Source organism: Chroicocephalus ridibundus, chromosome 7, assembly GCF_963924245.1.
Source record: "Chroicocephalus ridibundus chromosome 7, bChrRid1.1, whole genome shotgun sequence".
NCBI classification, from domain to species: domain Eukaryota; kingdom Metazoa; phylum Chordata; class Aves; order Charadriiformes; family Laridae; genus Chroicocephalus; species Chroicocephalus ridibundus.
The window spans coordinates 1,502,697-1,524,465 of NC_086290.1; the positions used below are offsets into that span (position 1 = coordinate 1,502,697).

Genomic DNA, 21,769 nt, shown 5'->3' on the forward strand with positions numbered 1-21,769 from the left:
TTTTACCACCACAAACTCTTCTCAGCTCCTCGTTTATTTTTGAAAAAATACAAATGCTAGGAATATCGAAGAGAACTGTAATATTATTAAGGTATGTATAAATTCTTGGAAAAGGCCTTCTGTGATTTTTTTTTTAATATACTATATATTTAAATACCATAATTTAGACCAAACTAGAATATCTTAGAAAATTTAATAAGAGTATGGAAATAGCAGAAAGTTACCTGAAGATCTCTATTGAGAAATCCCTTTTCATGATTATTTGCATTTCTCGTTGTACCTCCAGATGTGGCCAGGGCACGGTTGGCCCTTAGCGAGTCTTAACTCCTAAATACCTTTACGGGGAGGAGGGACGTGGGCTGCAACCACGGCACAGCGCCCAGAAATCACCTCCAGTCCATTTCTGTGTGAGTCAAGAAATGTAAAACCGAGTGCAATTAAGCCGGAAAAGCAAATGAATGGATTCAAGTGGTTCAGGCAACGTGTTGCGAATGTTTTTTTCTGGGAAAATAAATAAAATGTCACAAGCCAGTTGTTTTCTCGGGAAAAAGTACTGCCTATTAGGGATGTATTTCCCTAGTGCCCAGAGGGATGTGTTTGGGGGTTCCCTGCAACACTGAGAGGTCCCCAGCAGCAGAAGCACACGAGGGTGGGTGAGGGAAGTGCCCCCCCCGCAGCACCCACACCGAGGGGCCACCTGTGCACTAACGAACGTACCATCAACACCAGTCCCGTCACGAAGGGGAGCCTGCAAGCTGACGTCTGGATGTTGACAGAGCAGAATTGTTAACAAAAATATTCTTGTCAATACAGGGAAGGGCACATAAAGCAGCGACTGTGATTTATCTGTGGGAGAGACAGCAAACCCCTCCTCTCTCAGACCCCTTATATAAAACCAAACGGTCTATTTCTTTTTTATGAGCTCCATCTAATGGTTGATTTTGTTTTTACACAGCTACTTAGACATTTTCCGTGGCGGATCTCTTATGCTAAACTTAAGAGAAAAAAACCCAGCCTGTTTCCAACGTTAAAAGTAAAGGAGAGCAAACTCGTCACAAGAAGTTTAGCCTTCCATGCAGAAAGGCGAAAGCAGCAAGCTCTGGGAAATGTTGGAAACACTTTTAAAAAGACTACATGTCTTTTAAATACATCACTATTTTTCCAGCTTTGCAGCGATGGGAATACACCAATACCGGTTTGTTTTTTCCGGGGGGAGACCAGCAGAGCCGGGCAAGCGCAGGCCATCGGGCGGCCAGTGTCAGAACTGCGCTCCCTGAGGAAATCCATTTTCAGCAGCTTGGGCCCAAAACAGCCAAAGGAAAGTCACTGGCAGTACCTTTTTTTTATTATTTTTTTTTACCAGGAAGCATTGCTCTCTACGCTTTGGGTAGAGAAGGAGCATTTTGGGAGGCCCCTGGCCTGGGACCACGTGTGTGGCTACCGAAGGGCAACCGGCACTAGGGGTGAGCGCTGGGCTGGGGGCGAGAGCGTCCCCCCGCGCACGGATTCCAGCGGAGAGCTGAAATACAGCCTCGCCTCTGCGCCCAGCCAGGGCCGGGCTGTCGAAGCACATAAAAATAATATTGAAAATATTTTTTAAATTACTATTTATTCAATATTCAAATTTTTTTCTTTGAAGTACTGCTGAGACAAACTTGAAATATTCCAATTTATGAGTTTCCCCTCGGCCAGCAGTCAGCACTACGCTCCTTAGCTTCTATTTACATCAATCTAAAACCGAATAAAAATCAATTATCATCTGTTTGCAGGAATTAAACAAAGGAGGATGTAAGATCTTCAATCTCATGTGTTAACTGCAGGCAAGAACATCTTCAAAAATGCCTAAAAATTCTCAAAATACACATCCATTTTGTGTAAGAACATAAAGAAACGTCTTTATTTAAGAGAACGTTGGTTTAAATTCAAACGTTAATCTCAAGAATGTATCAGAAGTTACCAAATAAATTGCACCTGAGTGGTAAGTACCGTTGTCATTTTTCTACTGCGTAGTTCAGTATTATGCAATGGCAGGTTTGTAGGGTTTTTTCTTACCATAATAAGTTAGAAAGATCCTATCTTGAAGCAAATGCTTTGTGTGAATTTCACCGTGCAAAACTGCACATTTTCATTTCAAAGCAAAAGCTTAAAATGGATGTTTTAATTTTCATCTGCAGTTTCCTGTCTCATCTAAAAAGAAGAATTATTCTGCCAAAAAATACTGAGCTGTTTATACATATTTTAAACTCATTTTACAAGCTCTCCATAAGCCACTGAATTTCTTCAAACCGCACCCTCTCAAACCCCAGAAAAAGCCACCTCCCATCCCACGGCAGCGTCAGACTCATCAGGGACTGGGATACGGAAAAGGAGTAAACACAATTTAAACCCAGATGAAATGATCTTTAAGAGCCAGCAGAAAAAAAACTGGAAAAACTGTAACTGAAAAATAAATGAATCTTGTTTTCTACTTCATTTCCATAAAAATGCAGAATACTTCTTTACGTTTGTAAGAGTGCAAGACAACACCAGTTACTAGAAACGAGCTTTTTTGAAAAATAATTGACTTTTTCACTCTTACAAAAAGAAGGTTTGTGCAAACACAATTTCAAACCTGGCGGTTGGCTGAATTATTTGGCAGTCCTGAGTCCGTGCTGTGGGAGGAGATGCCATGGGCACACAGAATCGCCTGGGTTGGAAGGGACCTTTCAGATCATGGAGTCCAACCATCGACCCAACACTGACAAACCCCCACCACCCCACGTCCCTCAGCACCACGTCTGCCCGGCTTTTGAACACCTCCAGGGATGGCGACTCCACCACTGCCCTGGGCAGCCTCTTCCATGTGTCCCCAGGCTCCAGCTCTCACAGCCTCCCCCGCCACACGGCCTTACTCCGCCAAGAATAAACCCTGGGGCCGTCCCCAGCGCGGCTCCTACCTCCGCATCGTACTCCCAGAGCTGGTTGCCCCTCATGTGGTGGCACTTCAGCATGGTGACGGGGCCGTTCAGCCTCGAGACGTCCAGGCACAAGTCGTCCGTGCGGATCTCTTTGTCAGCAGTGTAAGAAAACACCTGGAAACAGGAAATTATTGCAGTGACAAAAAGTTAGCAAAAGTCCTAACCGAGTATTTTCACTCCAGTGGAGCAGAACTACTTCCTCCTCCAAACACCGTGGTGCTGGCGCCTTGGGTTTCATGACAGTTGCATGCAAGTTTCTCCACTAGTGATTGCCTGTTGTGCACAACGGAAGGAATATCATGTGTAGGAAAAGAAATTTGCTAGGACCACGGCCGGGAATCACGCAGGCATACGCTCTACGGGAGCTCTACAGAAGCACGTAATCGTGATCAGCGTTTTCAGGGGAAATTTCACAGATCTTTTAATACAACGGATAAACCCAGCCCATCACTGGAAAAATCCAAACTTTCCTAAATTAAGTCTTCCTCCTAGCATCTACCTTAACTTTGGGTAGCAAGGGTTATCTGTGTTAAAGACCAATGTGTGTGAATATTTCAGAAATATCAGGTCACTTAATAAAATTAGGAAATAAAGAGAAAGGAAGGAAGCTGGTAGAGGACTGCAAGCGTGTACACCACATTACATGGCCTGGACACGTGGGAAGCATCCCTCTGCTCACAACCTCCAGAAAGTTGGTGGTCCCAGCACAAAAGCTCCCAAAATGGCTTTAGGATGCAGCCCTGGGTCCGTATGGCTTCCTGCTTTCCTTGCGGCAAATCCCTTTTCCTAGCAAAAAGGGAATTATTTCTGTCCTGTCCCCTCTCCTCAGCAGAAGGTGACCAGCGAGCGGAGCCTCATCCTGTCCACCAGGACCTACCACCCATCCCAAACCGGCCTCTGCTCTGGGCTCACACGGCTGCAGCACCACCGCGGTGGAACAGAAACAGAAGAAAGTTTGCCGTTAATAAAACGTTGTCCAGATCAGGACAAAAGATAGGATGATGCTGTCCCATTCTGGTTTTGATGAGTACAGATTTCCATCTACACCTGGAGCTGAGAAATGGTGTTGTAAAAATACTAAAAATATTCACTTATGTGGCAATGCTGAAATTAACGGAGAAATATAATTAAAGTACGGACAAATACAGCATGTGGACATACACCTCAAGTACTTGGTGGTTTCCTGCACAACCTATTCCTCTTGTCCAAGGACTACAGTATCATTAAACGAGCCGCGACGGAGATGTGAACTGCAAATAAGGCGGTGCCCCAGGGGACGTCTGTCCATTGAGACTCCCAGCGAAACACTAAACTGCACTCAAGGAAGACGACTCAATCAAGCAGCAAAATGAAAACTTTTTCAGTGAATTAAGCAGAGGGAAGGAGACACCACGTCCCCTGGGAACACGGCGCCGGGCAGCGGTGGGGTGAGGGCTGACCGCAGAGAAGACGTGGGTGTCATTTTCAAAAGCAGCTCTAACTGTGTCCGTCTCTGGCAAATCTCAGCCAGAACTAAAGCACTCACAAGTAAATAAACGCATGGCGGTAGAAACAGGTCTTTTTAAATTTGCAAATTCATACAAGCTGTCACACACATGTTTCCCCAGTTTCAGTTTGTGTCCTGAACCTGTGCTTTTTCCAACTATTTTTGTTACAGTAAGACAGAAAAGAAAGAGAATTGGAACAGGAATATAATTGGAATAGGAATAGAACTGGAACAGAATAGGAATAAGGATGGGATGGGATGGGATGGGATAGAACAGTTCAGTTCACTTGGAAGAGACCTCCAATGATCACCTAGTCCAAGTGTCTGCCTACATCTTGTCCCTGTTAAGTCAAAACTAAACAGTGATGAAAAAGGGTAATTTAGGTCTAGACTTGCTCAGAGTGATCACTGGTTTGTTTTGCAGAGGTCCAACAGATGTACATCTTTCCATCAGATGAGCTGGCACTAGCACATCAGGCTAAGTTCATGGAAATGCATCAGGTCACCAAAAAAAACTCAACCACGATCATTTGAGAGGTTTCTTCAAAAATTGTACAAGAGCAGTCCACAGCCTGGACTAAACTGAAGCCTGAAGGTTTTAGAAAAAAAATTATTCGACTGTTTACGACCTTCTCATTTATATCAACATCTGAAAATTCTTCTCAAAATAAAACAGCGTAATAACAAAACCAGCCTTCTTCAATCATTCATCCAGACCTCCGAAAATCCCCTTCTGGTACATTGCTTTGAAATTATTTTGGAATAATAAGCACCGAAGTCAAGAAGAAAGACAATTTGGGAGAAATTAATAAACAACCTAAAGTAGGTCCAAAAGACTATTGGTGCTATGACATTACGCCGTGATACCTGTAAATATCTATGTGAACATACACCGATTTGTTGGGAGGGAAACACATCTCTCCCACGGACAGGCTGATTTCATTTGTACGTGAAACGTGCCCCGCTCGCCCCTGGAGCCACGCGCGCCGAGTGCACTGCCCAGCATGCAGACTCCCGAGGGTCCTTAAAGCCATCCTCGGTCAAAACCAGCCTAGGGCTGGAACGGGGAGAGAAAGGTGTCGCGGCTGAGGCAGCGAAGGTGTGGGCTGGAAGAGCCATTACTCAAACCAGACGCTCAGCTACCAAGCTGCCACAATTAACATCCAACAACAAAACCTTTGCGGGGGGGGGCTTTGGTTTTCCTTTAAACACCTTTATCCAAAAATCTTACTTTCTGGTAGAATATTGGACTTCTCCGCCTGCCAGCGTGCTCTGTCTGGAACAAGAAACGTGGCCAAATAATCTAATAACCTGAAAATCACTGATAGCGTTTATGGCAGAAAGTACCTCTCGCTCGAAGCAGCAGTTTGGGCTCAAGAATCACTCACACGAATACACTGCACACGTATTCCCGCTGTTCCTACGCTCATTATTAAGAGATTTATCCATTACCATTTATCCTGAAGCAACTTCTAACTATAATTTGCAACTTATTTGTGTTGGTTTTTTCCAGTAAACATATTTGCATCAGGCATTGTCTTCTCGCCTCAGAGCCATGTTTTTAGCCTCAGAGAGCCGTTTGCTTCTGTGTTTTATAGAAAGCAAATACTTATATTTTAAAATGTATTTCCATTTGCATATTTCTTTTTCCTCTCATCTTTGATAATTGCAAAACACTGCTCCATTATATCTTTTGAAAGAATAAGTGATGTCTGAATTAACAATTACAGAAGACGGGTTTGAAAAACACGCCGTCTTAAGAAAGAAAAATGAATGCTAATTAAGACGATGTAAAATTATCAGGCTAGCATTTTGCTACCATCCATATTAATTATAGATATAATTATATTAATGTCATATAAAAGTAGAGGGAGAGGAACATGTTGCATTCTGTAGCTAATTAAAGAGTATATTTCACGCCACACACACGCCAGCGCGAGGCGCAAGACGGGGCTCCCCAGCTGGGGTCCAGGCGGCGGCCGCTGAAGCGCCCAGGCTTTGGGGAGGTGGACGTGGCCCAATCTTGGCTGTGAGGGCGGTGAGCCCCTGGCCCAGGTTGCCCAGAGAAGCTGTGGCTGCCCCATCCCTGGAGGGGTTCAAGGCCAGGTTGGCCGGGGCTTGGAGCAACCTGGGCTGGTGGGAGGTGTCCTGCCCCACGGCAGGGGGCTTGGAAGGAGAAAATCTTTAAGATCCCTTCCAACCCAAACCGTTTTGTGATTCTACGATTGTAATAAAGTCTCCAGAATGACAAAATACAAAACATTCTCGCAACTGATGCAGTGCTTTTCTATACAGACACAGAAATACCTTCACTCTCTTCTGCTTTTTGTGGAGCTGATCAAACCGGAAAGGAACTGTGTGTTTTCCACCACCACCTTGTCTTTCATAATGCCTGCAGTCCTGATGGAGGCAGATGTATTGCCTTTGCGCAGTAGCAGGTTTTTATAGGAGTTAATGTACTTTCTATTTATTTTTTGTTAATATCCCTTATGAATACATTTCCATACAGCAAGTTTAGAGGCGGAATTAAGCCTTAGAAAGCCAAATGTCCATTAAAGCCGACGCTTGGGTCTGAGACATCGGCCAGACTGAACTGAGACAGGCCTTACTCATAATCGCGTTACTTCTTTCGCGTTAAAAGGAACTAACAAAGCATTCCTGCTGATAAAAGTCCGAGTAACTAATCAGTTTGTTCAACACCAACAAAATGCCACGCAGCGTCATTAACCGGCAATGAGTCTAGTGGTCAAGACAAATCTGTAGCTATTTTTGGATCTATGTGCATGATATATAGGCTCTAACAGCCCATGGCCAGAATTCTCATTTCCCATTATTTCATTGTCCTGTGGAAAGCAGTTCGCCAGGGTATTTTGTCAACTCATAAGAAATCTAATACTGAGAATATTGTTCATAAACCCTTATTTCATACTTCATTACAGGGAACCAAACCTTGAGGATGCACCTGTATAATGAAGGAAGAAGTCCGCCATGCAATACAGACAGTTATAAACTGGATATAACTAAGTACAGAAAAATCTAATTTATTCTGACAACCACTTCAATTTTCTACGGAACTCCCAAAGGTAAATTTCGAATTGACCTTTCGTAATTGATTTAAAATATTCTAATAAAAGCTGCAAGGAAAGCAGTCTTCCTCTCCTCCTGAAACTGTTTACACGTTAAACGTTCAAAGTCACCTTGGGCAAAAGAGGTGAACACAAACCGATTCTGCTCCCACCCACAAAGGAGGCAGGACTCTCCCCGTTAAATTGCCAGTGAAGTCACTTTTGGGGGCAGGGACTTGGAGATTTTGCCTCTTCACTGAAATCTCATCTCTATCCAGGCCAGCCCCTTACCGGAGCGTTTTAGCACTGAACAAATCCCCAACAGCCATGTCGAAATGGCCCCTCACACCGCGGGCAGGCGGTCTCGGTGCTTCCGTCAAAGAGGACTTTTTGGAAGGTCGGTGTTCAACAGGCAAGTCCGACCTCTGTCAGGTATCGGAGAACAACGGCATTAAGGCTTTGGAGGAAAAAATACCCAGTTCCAACACTCCGCTATACAAAGAACAGCTCTTTAGGAAAAGAAAACAATAGAATAATCCGATTTTCAGTCTAATAATGCGAAAAGGAGTGCAGGGGTGCTTCCTTCACCTCCCCAGGAGCTGCTGTAGGATCCAGCCGCTGCTGGGGACTGGATGCTCATTATGCTGACTTCGTTAGAGAACAGCAGCTCCTGTGGCACCAGCCCTTCAGAGACCCAGCCCTTCACCCGGGGCCTCTGGGATCAGGCAGATCTAGCCCTGGTTTAATTCCAGATGATTTACAGAACAGGTTTTACTCTTTGCTACTCTAACGGCTTCTTTTCACCCTGAAGGAAGGTATTTAAACTAAACCCAAACCAACCCACCAGGACAGTGCGTCCCCCCAGGAGGACATTAACTCTAACCAAGGGTCAATCTTCAGTTTATTGGATGCCCCGAAGACGTGCCCAGCTCGGAGCCCCTGAATAGCTCACGGGTTTCCCTGCAGCCACTCTGGAAGTAGGGATCAGATTTATTCCTAAAAAAGAGGTTACGCCAAGATCTTTAATGCCAGGAAAGCAACTCATCCCACCCCACAGTCCCCAGTACAGACACTGCCAAGGCAGAGCTGGCTTTCGCATTTCGGAAAGTTCGTATAAAACTTGTTCTGCCTTTGCCTCAACCTCTAACCACCAGTGGCAAGAATTCATTTCTCCCGGCGCTCAGCCCCAAGGAGAGAAACACTGTAATTCTGAGTGATTCACGGTAATCCAGGGAAACACTGTAATTACCACCAGCTATGGCCGATGGAAGTCAACTGTTGGAACCATACTAAATGGTCAACGCAATACAAATAAAATAAAACAGAAAAGAACTGGTTGGCAGCCTCTGCTGGGCACAGGTAGAGTGACAGCAGAGGGGATCTGCAGGAAATGCTTCGGTTTAGCCAGGTTTCCAAGGGTCACTAAGGAACTCGGGTTCATCGCACTCAGAAGACGGCTGGGAGCCATGTTGGCGTCACCGCGCCGTGCCGAGGGCGAGCACACCTCCCCGAGTCCAAACCTCTGTCCTCCACCACAGAACCCGTTCTCCTTTTCTAAACCACCGTCATTCTACAGGGCTTTCCGGGGCATTCAGCATTTTGCACCAAAACTGGAAAAAAAAACCCCAAAATTGATTTTTGGCTCCACAGGGGTGGGGGGACCATGGGGTTTTTCTGGCTTGTGTTTGTTCTGGTTTAGGTTGGTGGTTTGTTTGGTTGGGTTTTTTCCCCTGATAGCTGTCGCTTCATGCAGGATAGAATCATAGAATCGCTGAGGTTGGAAGGGACCTTTAAGGTCATCAAGTCCAACCTTTAACCTACCCTGACAAGAGCCACTTCTAAACCATGTCCCTCAGTGCCCCATCTACCCTTTTTTTAAACACCTCCAGGGATGGTGAATCCACCACCTCCCTGGGCAGCCTATTCCAATGTTTAATAACCCTTTCAGTGAAAAAATGTTTCCTAATATCCAAACTAAACCTCCCCTGACGTAACTTGAACCCGTTCCCTCTCGTCCTATCACTTGTCACCAGGGAGAAGAGGTCAGCCCCCATCTCTCTACAACCTCCTTTCAGGTAGTTGTAGAGGGTGATAAGGTCTCCCCTCAGCCTCCTCTTCTCCAGGCTAAACAACCCCAGCTCCCTCAGTCGTTCTTCATAAGGTTTGTCCTCCAGACCCCTCACCAGCTTTGTAGCCCTTCTCTGGACACGCTCCAACACCTCAATGTCCCTCTTGTAGCGAGGGGCCCAAAACTGAATGCAGTACTCGAGGTGGGGCCTCACCAGTGCCGAGTACAGGGGGATGATCACTGCCCTAGTCCGGCTCACCACACTATTCCTGATACAGGCTAGGATGGCTACCTACACACCTGCAACAAAAAGCCGTCACTGCTGCCAGCATCTGCCAGCGTTCATTATGCCGTGCCAAATTCCCACTTCTTAGCGGGTACAGCGAACACTCGGATTCTGCATTCTATCTCCCAGTGACATCCCGGCAACGTTACACGTCTGATGCTCATCTTCCCCCCACCACTGGTGACCATTTCTGCCAATTTAAAGAAGCAACAATTCTGTTTCTCCACAGACTCTCAGGCAGCAGCATTACTCCCATTCAGATTGTGCTAAATAAAAGAAACCGTTATTTAAGATGCAGGCATGGCTCCTTCGTTCCCTATTAATCATAGTTACTACCACGGCGCTGAAGATCACGGAGGGCTCGCTGTGCTGCATCCCGAGCAAATCCGGAGTATTACACAGCTCCTGCCCCAAAGGCTTATCACCTCAATCCATAAGAATGACGTAAAGTCTGCAAGGGAAATCATATGTCAGCAAAATGGACTAACAAAATATAAGCAACGACTAGTTCCATCATAATGGGTCTGTTTGGAAGAGGAAAGCGACACAGAAAGCCAAAGTGAGGGAAAACAGGAGATTGTAGAAGGTGAGAAAGGCAGAAGGAGCAAAGAAGGGCTAAGTTACTTTCTGGTAATTATTTATGAAATAAGATACACCAATTAATAAAATCAAAGCACTAAAAGTCTGCAATGGGTGCTGTGTTTCCTCACCCAGTGAGCTCTCTGAGGAGAGACTGGGGATTACTGGGTTTGAGATCAGCAGCACGGGCACTGCCCAGTTCCTCTTTTTCTGCATAACTCCCACCAGTCGCATGACTAAATGTCTGTCACCAAACTAAAGGGTTTATTCTGTTCAATCTTGTGCCTGAAATGCTTTTAGATGACTCCCTGAATAGCTGTAGTTGCTAAATCAGCTAACATGAAAATGGGAAATATGAGTCCTGTGGCTCTGCCAGCGCCCACCGCGAGCTCCCCCTGCCCGAGGGCATCCATGGCACGCATCCCTCTCTGCTGGCCCGGCAGCGGCATCAACACAGGGAAAAGTGCTCTTCACAACCTACTGAAATTAGAGGTTTTCCACGGCAGAAACCTCTCACGAGTCAGCCGGCTCACACGTTTCTATCCGTTCCCAGTGGGAAGCAAATTATCATAGCATACCGATAAATTCTTACGGAGAGAGAGATTATAAATTATTTTTCTACATGACACTTCACAGAAAGTGCTCACGTCTTTGCCTTTGAAAGGCATTTTGAAAATATACACATTTCATGGGAATGGGAAAAAAATGGAAACTCTCTGAAACAGAACCATGTCTGAAAGGCCCATTATTTAGAGCTAACTGGGGAAAAAACAGCTCTCTAACAACCCTTATTGGGTGTGTTGGGGTTTTTTTTTGAACTGTCAGTGCGCACTGGGTCTGAGCTTTCTGCACAAAACATTGCCAGAAGGGAGCCATGTTCCCATCCACATCTACTTAAAGATATAAAACATTATGTTCGTTCTGATCTCGCCCTGCAACAGCGTCCCCAGGTAAGTTCACTCTGAGCAAACTCCTGGCTGATGCAATTCCACATTCATTCCAAACGAGTTTCCTGGAAAAACACTTCCCATCCTGTGGGAACCACAACGTCCTTTCCAAAAACCTTCTCCCACGCAGAGAACACCACCAAGCCGTCAGCCTGGGCAGCAAGGACGGGAGCCCCGAGCCACCTGGACACAGGCTTTGCACGAAGCAAGTTTCTTCCACTTGCCAGCTCAGCCCCCCGTGCTCAGGGAATCGGTCCAGGCTGTAAAATTGTGAAAAGTCTCCCAGGCCATCGCCTCTGCCAGGGCTCTGAGCCCCCGCTGGGACCCCGAGCAGGAGCTGCGGGGCTGCTGGCATGGGATGCTGGGCACAGCCACACTATTGCTTCCACCGTGCTCTGAGATTCATAGAACCATGGAATGGGTTGTGTTGGAAGGGACCTTAAAGCCCCCCCAGCGCCACCCCCTGCCCTGGGCAGGGACACCTCCCACCAGCTCCGCTTGCTCCAAGCCCCATCCAACCCGGCCTTGAACCCCTCCAGGGATTATTCTCATCGGTATGGAAAAACCACCACGATATTCATCTAGAGGAAACATCTCAGAAGCAAAAAGCAGCCCCTTTCCTTAGTCTCAAGCTTCACATCACCCAGCTCCTTGCTCAGGGAAAGCGGGGAGCGCGCTTTGACAACGGAGCTGCCACCAACATGCTCGGACCACTCCAGACGTGGTGCTTAGCGATATGGGTTAGTGGTGGTTTTTGTCAGTGTTGGGTTGATGGCTGGACTCGATGATGTGAAAGGTCCCTTCCAACCTGGGCAATTTCATGATTCTGTGACTTCCCAGGGCACGGTGAGACCAACCTGAGAAGCTGATGGCAGCACGTGATGGCACAGATCACCTGCACAGGAGGGACCCAGGGAGCACCACAGGACCCTCCTTGGGGCTCTGCGACCGCCCGGCCACAGGGATGCTGCGCTTGCCACTTGCCAGGTGATCTTCCTTCTGCCAAAAAGCAGGCTCACCGCTGCACCCAGCACAACCGAAGCTCCAGACAGGAGAAAAGGTGTTAAAACAGCGGGGGAAAAAAAAAAAAAAAAAAAAAGAAATGGCAATGTGTCTGTTGTTTCGTTTGCTCTTCAGCAGGGGAGGAGAGCGGCTGCCGACCCCCCCAGCCCTGCCGCCCTCCTGCCACACTCCCGCACCGTGGACCCGCACAACTCCCCAGCCCCGCTTTTTAGTAACACCCCCCTCCTGCCTGGGCAGGATCCTGCGATTTGATTATTGTCACAGACAGGGGCCCGACGCGCCCAATAACCGCAGACAGAGATGACATCCCCATGGTAACGGGCCGGCTGTAGGCAGGAACAACAGCCGACTGCCTCCCCTCTACCAGGCCGTCCAAAGGAAGACATTTCTTCCAAAATACCCCAACGCCAGAAGTCAGGTGTGGGGAAGAAAAGGCGTGAGGCTGATAGGTCACCCCCTGAGCCTGGAAAGCAGGATAATGTTTTTTTTCCCTGGGTCACGGGTGGTTGGTGCTCTGCCCGGGTACCTCCCTCCCGCCAAACATCACCACTGCAGTACGGGAACGCAGCGTCCCCACCCCGGGAGATACACGCACAACCCTCACATTCCAGCCACTAAAGCCATATCCCCACCACAGCTGACGGGGGGACAGGCTTTGCCTTTTTTTTTTTTTTCCCCATACCATATAAAGCAAAGCAAACAGTTCTAAGATCACATTTAACTGCGTTAGGAGATTTGTAGTATTTCCTTCAAGGAGCATTAATAGCCACCAGGTCCGAACTGAGCTAGGATAATCCGAAATACCCATACCAACACAACAACACATCCTCCGCAGTTCCACACTCTGAAAACAATTCTCAAATAAAAGGCCTTAGTTAACGTGTTTAATTTTTCTTAATCTTTAAAAGAAACTCCTATTTTTAGAATTTTGTTATCCTTAGGTCCTTTGAAACACCTCAACAGCCGTGAGATACCTGCCTCTGCCTCCAGCTGGATCGCGCCCATGCATCTTGCTCGGCTCTAATGAGCCAGGTATTATTCCTGCTTCATTTTCATTCCGCAGTCGTTTGCTCCTCAGCTATTTCTGTAACCACACCACCCCCCGCCCCCAGCATTTACACGTCTTAGCTCAGTTCCGATTCCTCGTTAGAACAGAAACTAATGAAGATAACTTTTAATGGGAGTTGTGTATCAGCACTAAAGGATGAGTAACGCTCTGCGCGTAGGTCAGGTATTCCCAGCAAAACCTCCACCAGGCGACAGATATTGCTCTTTGTGGAGCCTCCTCGTCCTGCTGGTGCTCACGATTCATCTGTGGTTTCTGGTTGATGTGAGAGGTATAAAGCAGTTTTATTAATTAGTTATTAGGTCTTCTTTAGGCTATATGGTCCATATACACCTTCACAGAATCCCAGAATCCCAGAGTGGCCAAGGGTTGGTAGGGACCCCTGGAGATCACCTGGTCCCAGCGCCCCCAGTCCCCCAGAGCCGTCGGGCAGGAACGCGTCCAGGCGGGTTTGGGATCTCTGCAGAGCAGGAGACTCCACACCTCTCTGGGCAGCCTGGGCCAGGGCTCGGGCACCCTCAAAGCTCCTCCTCATGTTTAGGTGGAACTTCCTATATTCAAGTTTGTGCCCATTGCCTCTTGTCCTGACCTTGACCTCCACAACCTTATCTTCATCTTAGAGCCTTACAGTCCTCCCAAGCTCACACCTGGTTCTTCAGAGGAACCGAGGGTCTGGAGATGTGACAGACGCCTAGGAGTCTCCTCTTTCAACAAAGTGAAGGGTCTTCCCACCACGTACAGAAAGAAGGGGAAACACGCCAAACATCCACGGTGCAAAGAGAATCTTCAACCTTGATCATATGCAGTCTTATCAAAATGCTAACCCTTCCATCTTCTAAGTCAAATTTAGAAAGATAGTGAAGTCTGGGATAAATACGATGGACAACCTCACCTCTGAACGAAACACGGGAGTTTGCTCTAAAATCCTGCATCTTCCCACCTCCTTTAGCAGATGCGGCACTAGAAAAAGCTGCCCTCATCAAGCATTACCCAGTAGGTATATGGTCAAAAGACCTTCCTGGGGCGAGGTGCCAGCACTAACTTAAGGTCCTCCCGAAGGATCTTCAGGGATTTTAACTGGAATGGGCGAAGGCAAGAGCAGCCCTCCGCTCTGGGGCGCGACAGAAGCTGAACGAAGGGACCTGGAGCCTCCCATTTCAGAAAGCTGACAGAATTAAGGGGAAGAAGAGGAGAAAGGTTTTTCCAAATGTAAAGCCAACCAAAAAGTAGAGAAACGAGGCTAAACCACGTTCAGAAAGGTGCAAATAACAGGAAGAGACGGCAGCAAGTTCTGACGAATTTCCAGGTCACTGATGGGGAAACCAGAGACTCTGCAGGAGCATCTGCCCATTCCCACTCACTCTCTGAGTTTCCACGAATGAAAAAACTTCAACCTGCATGAATATTCTGCATGTTTATTTTCCATATACATGTTTTAGATTAATTCAGACACAAGTCACGTAGACTCTTACCCCTTTCACTTCAAAAGAAGTTCTTCCCCCCAATGTCAAAAAAACCAAATTAAAATTCATGATCAAATTTTATCAAACTGTTATCATCTGAAACTTTAAATGCGTTTCTCTGCACTCTCATCAGCAGGAATATACGCGATAGATTCATTCGGATACTTCACTGGACCTACAGATATATAATAATGCATTCTTAAAATTTGCAGCTGTTACTGGAGAAAATGGCTTTTGGAGCACTCCTAAAGCTCCTACGCGGAACACCTTCTGGAACCTTCATTAATATGTTTGCTAATCACTGCTGTTTTGTTTTTTACAGTGAACTGACAGGTCTACACGTGAGCCACACGAGCTGAGGACGGCTGAGGGACTCGATTCCCATCAGGACACAGTCGGAGGGCCCCAGGACACAGCCCCCCGGGACAGAGCCCCCGGCCACCAAACCAGCCCCGCGCTCTGCCGCCGGGAAGAGATGCCGAGAGGTGATGGCCGCAGCTCCCCCTGCTCTGGGGGAATTCTAATCAGCTTTCCCTGATAGCTGCTGTGCCTGTGGTTACACAAGTAAATTTTTTTTTTTTATTATTTTTTTTTTTTAATTTTACCTGATTTCCTCCCATGCCGTGGCAGTTGAAAATGCCCACTTTTTCATTTTCCTTGCGGCCCATGTTGTCTAAACACTGGTTGGTTTCAACATTCCTGATCTGAAGAGAGAGAGATATGAAATATTCCTTAAAAAAACAACGCCTGTAAATGTCATACCTCTGCAGGAAAAATGACATCACTGTGTGAGAAAGTACATTATCTGTGCATTCAACTATATGAATATATTTTAACTTGCAATTTGTAAATATGTCAACACTCCCAAAAGAATGCAAAAATAATTACGAAGAGAATAATGAGATTTTAAATTACATATAAAGCATAAGTATGAACGGCATTCGAGGAAAACCTCATTCAGTGCCCTGCCTTGTTTTGTTTAACAAATACAATGCCCTCGTACTTCTAAACAATGCAAAATGAATGGCTTGCCAAAGACATGCACTTTTATTTCCTTCCAGCAGGGCTGACTCCACTCCAGGAGAGAAAAACGGAGCCTGAGCAGTGTCCGACGCCTGACACCCTCAGAGCAGAGGCTGCTGGACAGCTTTGTGACTAATTACGTGCTTTTTAAAAGTTTTTAAATAAAACTTGCCCCTTAGAACCTATCTGTCCTCAGAGAAGAACACACTCAGTGAACATCTCTGCTTAAACAAACCATTTCTACATAATTCCTGTGCAATGCAACCAGGAAAAAGGCAGATTTAGGAGCACGACGTCTGCGATAGGATACACGACGGGATGAGATCCTTCCAGCGATGCTCGGCTCGTGCAATTGCAACAACAGACTACCAAGCAATAAGGTGCAGTGGGGTAAGTACCACAGCATCCCTCCCCAAAACATAGTTTTAGAATGCATATTTATCCAGGAGAACGGCTGAGTCAAAAAGCAATCAACCAACTTCAGCTTCCTATGAAGCACCACAGGCATGTAATACCTTTTTTCTTAATCCTCCTCGTACATCCGCTAGCAGAGTAGCACAAACACAGCTCCCCCTGCTCCCCCCCAGCAGCATGCACAGAATCACAGAATGGTTTGGGTTGGAAGGGACCTTAAAGCCCAGCCAGTGGCACCCCCTGCCCTGGGCAGGGACACCTCCCACCAGCCCAGGTTGCTCCAAGCCCCGTCCAACCTGGCCTTGAACCCCTCCAGGGATGGGGCAGCCACAGCTTCTCTGGGCAACCTGGGCCAGGGGCTCACCGCCCTCACAGCAAACAATTTCTGCCTCACATCTCATCTCAGTCTCCCCTCTGTCAGTGTAAAACCCTTCCCCCTCGTCCCACGGCTCCCCTCCCTGCTCCAGAGTCCCTCCCCAGCTTTCCTGGAGCCCCTTGAGGGCCTGGAAGGGGCTGGAAGGTCTCCCCGGAGCCTTCTCTTCTCCAGGCTGAACCCCCCCAGCTCTCTCAGCCTGTCCCCACAGCAGAGGGGCTCCAGCCCTCCCAGCATCTCCGGGGCCTCCTCTGGCCCCGCTCCAACAGCTCCGTGTCCTTCTGCTGTTGGTGCCCCAGGGCTGGAGGCAGCGCTGCAGGGGGGTCTCACAGAGCGGGGCAGAGGGGCAGAATCCCCCCCCGGCCCTGCTGCCCACGCTGCTGGAGATGCAGCCCAGGGTGCAGTGATTTTCTTACTAAAGTGAGCAAAGGAAAAACGCGCCTCCAGGTCCCTCATCGCTTTGGTAGAGCTGTTGGGAACCCTGTGTTCTGAAATACTGCAGTGGCACTTCCTACAGCTCCCAGCTGCTGGAAGTTCCCTGGCCACCTCGACAGGCTCGGCAGCCAAGAGCAAACCAACGCCACCAGACCCAGCTCAACGCAGCTACGCAATTAACACAAGCTCGTGCAATCTGATTAACGACGCTGGGGAAGAGTGGCTCAGCATCACTCACATGCTCACTTCTTAATCTGCTCTCATGCTGCTGATCACCCAGAAAGAAGTCGCACCCCCTTTTGCTGGTGAGTCATCTCGCGGATGCTCGTCCTCTTAATCGCTTAATCCTCCAAGAGCAGCCGACGTCAGCGCAAGGGCTGCGGGCGCTCCCCAGCCTGGACTCTACCGGGGGGTTCAGGCCTCCAGCTGATCACAGACCGCTGGCTTCCACCACTTCCCAGTGCTTTTAAAACAAATGGCCCTTCCTTAGACCCCAGTGAAAGTCAACACCTTTACAGGGCTACAGCAGGACGTGGCTTTCTGGCCAACCAGAGCATCACATGCAGCTGCAGGGGACGAGCCAGCTCATGGACAACCCCTCCTTCTCCTCCTCTGCACCACGTGCCACTCTGCAGACCACCAAAGGTGGTAACAGTTTTAAACTAAAAGAAGGAATATTTAGGCTACATATAAGGAAGAATTTTTTTTACACTGAGGGTGGTGAGCCCCTGGCGCAGGTTGCCCAGAGAAGCTGTGGCTGCCCCATCCCTGGAGGGGTTCAAGGCCAGGTTGGACGGGGCTTGGAGCAACCTGGGCTGGTGGGAGGTGTCCCTGCCCAGGGCAGGGGCTGGCACCGGGTGGGCTTTAAGGTCCCTTCCAGCCCAAACCGCTCTATGATTGTAGGAAAAATTAGTTGTGCAACAGACAAATAAAATCGAAATTAAGAGGCAATACAATACTGATTATTACTTCTAACATGTTGGGCAGTGCTAGTGAACCATGCCTGAACATTGCCTGATTTCGAGTCACGCCTGCACCATTTTGCAGAAGGTCACAAGTAAATTAAGGATGGCTATCCCAAAATCTGTCAAAATTATTCACTCTTTTTATCACTGTTTATACTTCGAAGAATAAAATATGCACTCACACAGTGCAATTTGAGGCCCAATGCTGAACACTCATTACACTTAGATTGCACTGTACCAGAGAATAATTTTCTCAGATTTATTACCAAGAGTGGTTCCCAGCAGGCAGCAAACCCCCGTCTCCCACTGGCGGGCTGCGGAGCATCCTCTTCGCTGGGAGAAGCAGGGTCACCTCCTGAGCAGGCCACCCCACCACCCGGCACATCTCACGGAGCAGCTGGGAGCATCACGGACCATCCGGGGACTAATGATCCCAGCGGCACCCACAAGTCGGGTGGTTCGTCCTACCTGAGACTAAACGCCCACTGAAAGAGGGGAAAATGACCGAGAAATACACTTCTGAGGTTTTAAAAATTGTCCAATTACTGCTGCTGATGGTACCTGAGCTTTAGGTCTAAAAATCCACTTTACTGCTCAACCGGCAGTCAGCACCTGTAATAGCCAAGTATGAGTTTTAATTCATAGGTCCTGCCTGAATTGCTGTTTCCATAGGAACAAGGCCATTTTGGTAAAAATAAGGTGTTTTAACAACTATTTTATTACTTTCTCACACTTTTATTTTCCAGCCTGACAATATTGTACAAAACCTTATTATTTGACACTTGTTAGATGAGTTCTTTCGTTGCCGTAAAACCATCTTTCACTTTATTTTGTCACAGTTAAACTGGAAACCCTACTGCAGCTTTTATTTTTCACTACAATTGCAAGTTTCAATAGTAGATTACTTTCCTGGATGTAAAAAAAGCCATTTGCTCGTTTGATTGCTATTCTATCTGTAGCTATCTTTAAACCAACCCATTCAAGAGCTTTTAGAAGTCAGCCGAGGTACAACTCAATAGAATATTTTTAACAGTGAATTATCTGAATTTTAAAGAGACTTCAGTTCTTGGTGGTACTGGAATCATCAGATTATTAGGGATGTCTGCGAGACCCAGCTCCAGGCAGCTTTGCTGGAAAACACAGCACCGAGGAACAAACACGTTTCTTGGAAAGAAATAAGGAAAAAAAAAAAAAAAAAAAAAAGCTTTTTCTACTCTACGTGCAAGTGATAAGTGATGATGGGAAGTTTCCTTCAACTACTGCATACTAATTAATTACTCCAAAATATTAGTCACAAACCTCACTTTCCCCATATGCTACTCAATTTAAAAGATAAATTTGTAATGGTGAAGATACACATTCAGAATAGCAATGCCCCCTTGGGAAAGACGTAGAGAAAACAGAACCTGCTCCAAATAAGGGCTAAATAAGACACAGAGAAGGCACACAACCACTTTGTTCCTCTCTCCAAAACCACGTCATCTCCTTAGCGCCGCCCCCCGCCGCACAGCGCACTGACTGTTTTAATTGATGGTTTATTTAATAACCGGTTCCTACCTCGCCAAGTGAGTAATAGCGCCGGGGAATCTGGGAGTCGGGATAGATGTTCTCCAAGTACCAGGAGAAGGGTTTGCACTTCAGATTTTCTCTCAGTGCTTTTCTGACGGATACATCGCCATAATCCACCTTAACAACACCTGGAATTGTTAAGAGAATAGATGATCAAAGCACAGTTTCTGTAAAGCTGCGCAGCATAAATCACAGCTCCTTCTCTCCTTGTCACCATTTCCTTTTTGTCAATACCCATTTGCTGGAATTATGCGAGCTCATGTGCAGCTGCTACACCATACATCTTTACAAGCCTTAAATAATTAATTTAGCAAATTGAAATGCTTGCAAAATTACATTTTTTTCCTCTTCAGAGATAATTTATCGATCCGGAAAGGCAGGACCACTGAACTCCATGATTTCTTCATATTCCAAAATATTCAAGAAACCCATTCACTTTCTTACAAAGTGTTTTTTCCAAAGCGCACTGCTGGTGTTTCCCAGCACTCCGAGAAATAACTCGGATGAGGCACGGCTCTTTTACTGACGAAATCCAGACCATTCCTTGGGAGATCTCACCAGAAAGGACACATCCTCCATCCTGAGGAACCACATTTCTCCCTCCCTCAGGAGTTTAAAACACTACTTCAGAGTTTAAAACACTATTGAACCCGTCAACCTGCAACATCCTTTTCAATCCCAAGACACTCTGGCGAGGGACAGCTCGGGAAGGGACCGTGTGTCACACACAGAAACACAAAGGCCAGTATTAAGGTGCTTGGCCAACTTGAGTTATTAAGGAGAACCAAAAAAACCAAAAAGCATGTTGAATATTCTCCGTAGACGAATTTAATCTAATTTTAGATGTGAGCTATCATCCAAAGAAACAGCGGCAGGCAAAGCATTAGTAACTGCCAGCACTCAGCCAGAACAGTCTGAAAGCCGCTCCCAGATTTCTATCGGAAACGCATGGTGCGCTTCCATCATCTTCTGCTTTCCATTATTTATGGGATCTTATTTTGAAATCATCGTAGAGGTGAAGCTCCAAGGATATCAGCGTATTCTGCCAGGAAATCACGCCCCCAAGCACAAGACGATACCAATCTTTAAAGAAATTCAGTAGACAACAACAGTGAAACCATCCCTCACTTTTAACAAAAACTTAACTTGTTTTGGATAACCACTCTTACCCATATTTCCAGAAACGTACTGGTTAGATCTTTGATCAATTAGGCTTGCGTATCATGATGTTATTCTAGGATATGATGTAATTCTAGCTAATTAACTAAAATACAGGATACTACAAATGAGTGCTACAGGCTAAGATGGAGGCGGGTGCTCCTGGGACGCACTTCAGCCTGATGAGAACGGCCGGGGGCGACTGGTGCCTCACCAGCTCCGGAGCAGCAAAAACTCCTCGGAAACCAAATGTTCTTGGTTGGAGCCAAGAAATTAAGCAGCGCTTACTCAAGCATTAGGAAAGCATGAAATTTTAACCTTCGGTAAACAGAATTATTCACATAAAACCTTCAACCGTAACCCAGACGAAGAACCTAAATCATAATAACTTAGGGGATGGCGGAACAGCGAAGACAACTCAAATCCAGGTTAAATCCAGGAACAAGCTGGGCTCGGGGCACACGGGGGCTGGAAAGGACAGAGACGGACAGGAGCCTTCCTCTGCTCTGCAACTCTCAGAACATCTTCTGGGCTACGGTACGTTCAGGAAGGTATTTGGGGAGGTTTTATAAAATTCTTAAAAGACTAAAACATTTATTATTTTTTCCCCAGGAAACAGAGGTAATTTATCAGCTGTTCTGCAATCAAGGAGATTGATCACAGAGTCTCATTTAACTCTGTTTCAGGGACATAAAGCACCAAAAGCTCAGTATTACCGTTGTTATTTAATGTTTTACTTTTTCAAATGGCAATTTTTCTCTAAGTACAGCTCATGCAGCCACTAATTTAACTCATACCACCTACAACACCAAGGCGATTAACCCCCGCGCTTCCATCGACTAGCATCTTCCGGCTGTTCCGTTGCGGTGTGTCTGTATTCGCCACGGACGGC

At 46.7% G+C, this 21,769-nt stretch overlaps 1 protein-coding gene across 2 annotated transcripts in view; it reads right to left on the reverse strand.

The window, feature by feature from the left end:
• Window positions 1-21,769, reverse strand: part of GALNT13 (polypeptide N-acetylgalactosaminyltransferase 13) — a 141,641-nt gene that overhangs the window by 22,356 nt on the left and 97,516 nt on the right. For both annotated transcript variants that reach the window (XM_063341674.1, XM_063341675.1), the window contains exons 10-12: window positions 19,708-19,847; window positions 15,546-15,644; window positions 2,937-3,071 (exon numbers count right to left, since the gene is read on the reverse strand). In XM_063341674.1, coding sequence (XP_063197744.1) covers window positions 2,937-3,071; window positions 15,546-15,644; window positions 19,708-19,847 — 374 coding nt within the window. The remainder of the gene's footprint in view (window positions 1-2,936; window positions 3,072-15,545; window positions 15,645-19,707; window positions 19,848-21,769) is intronic.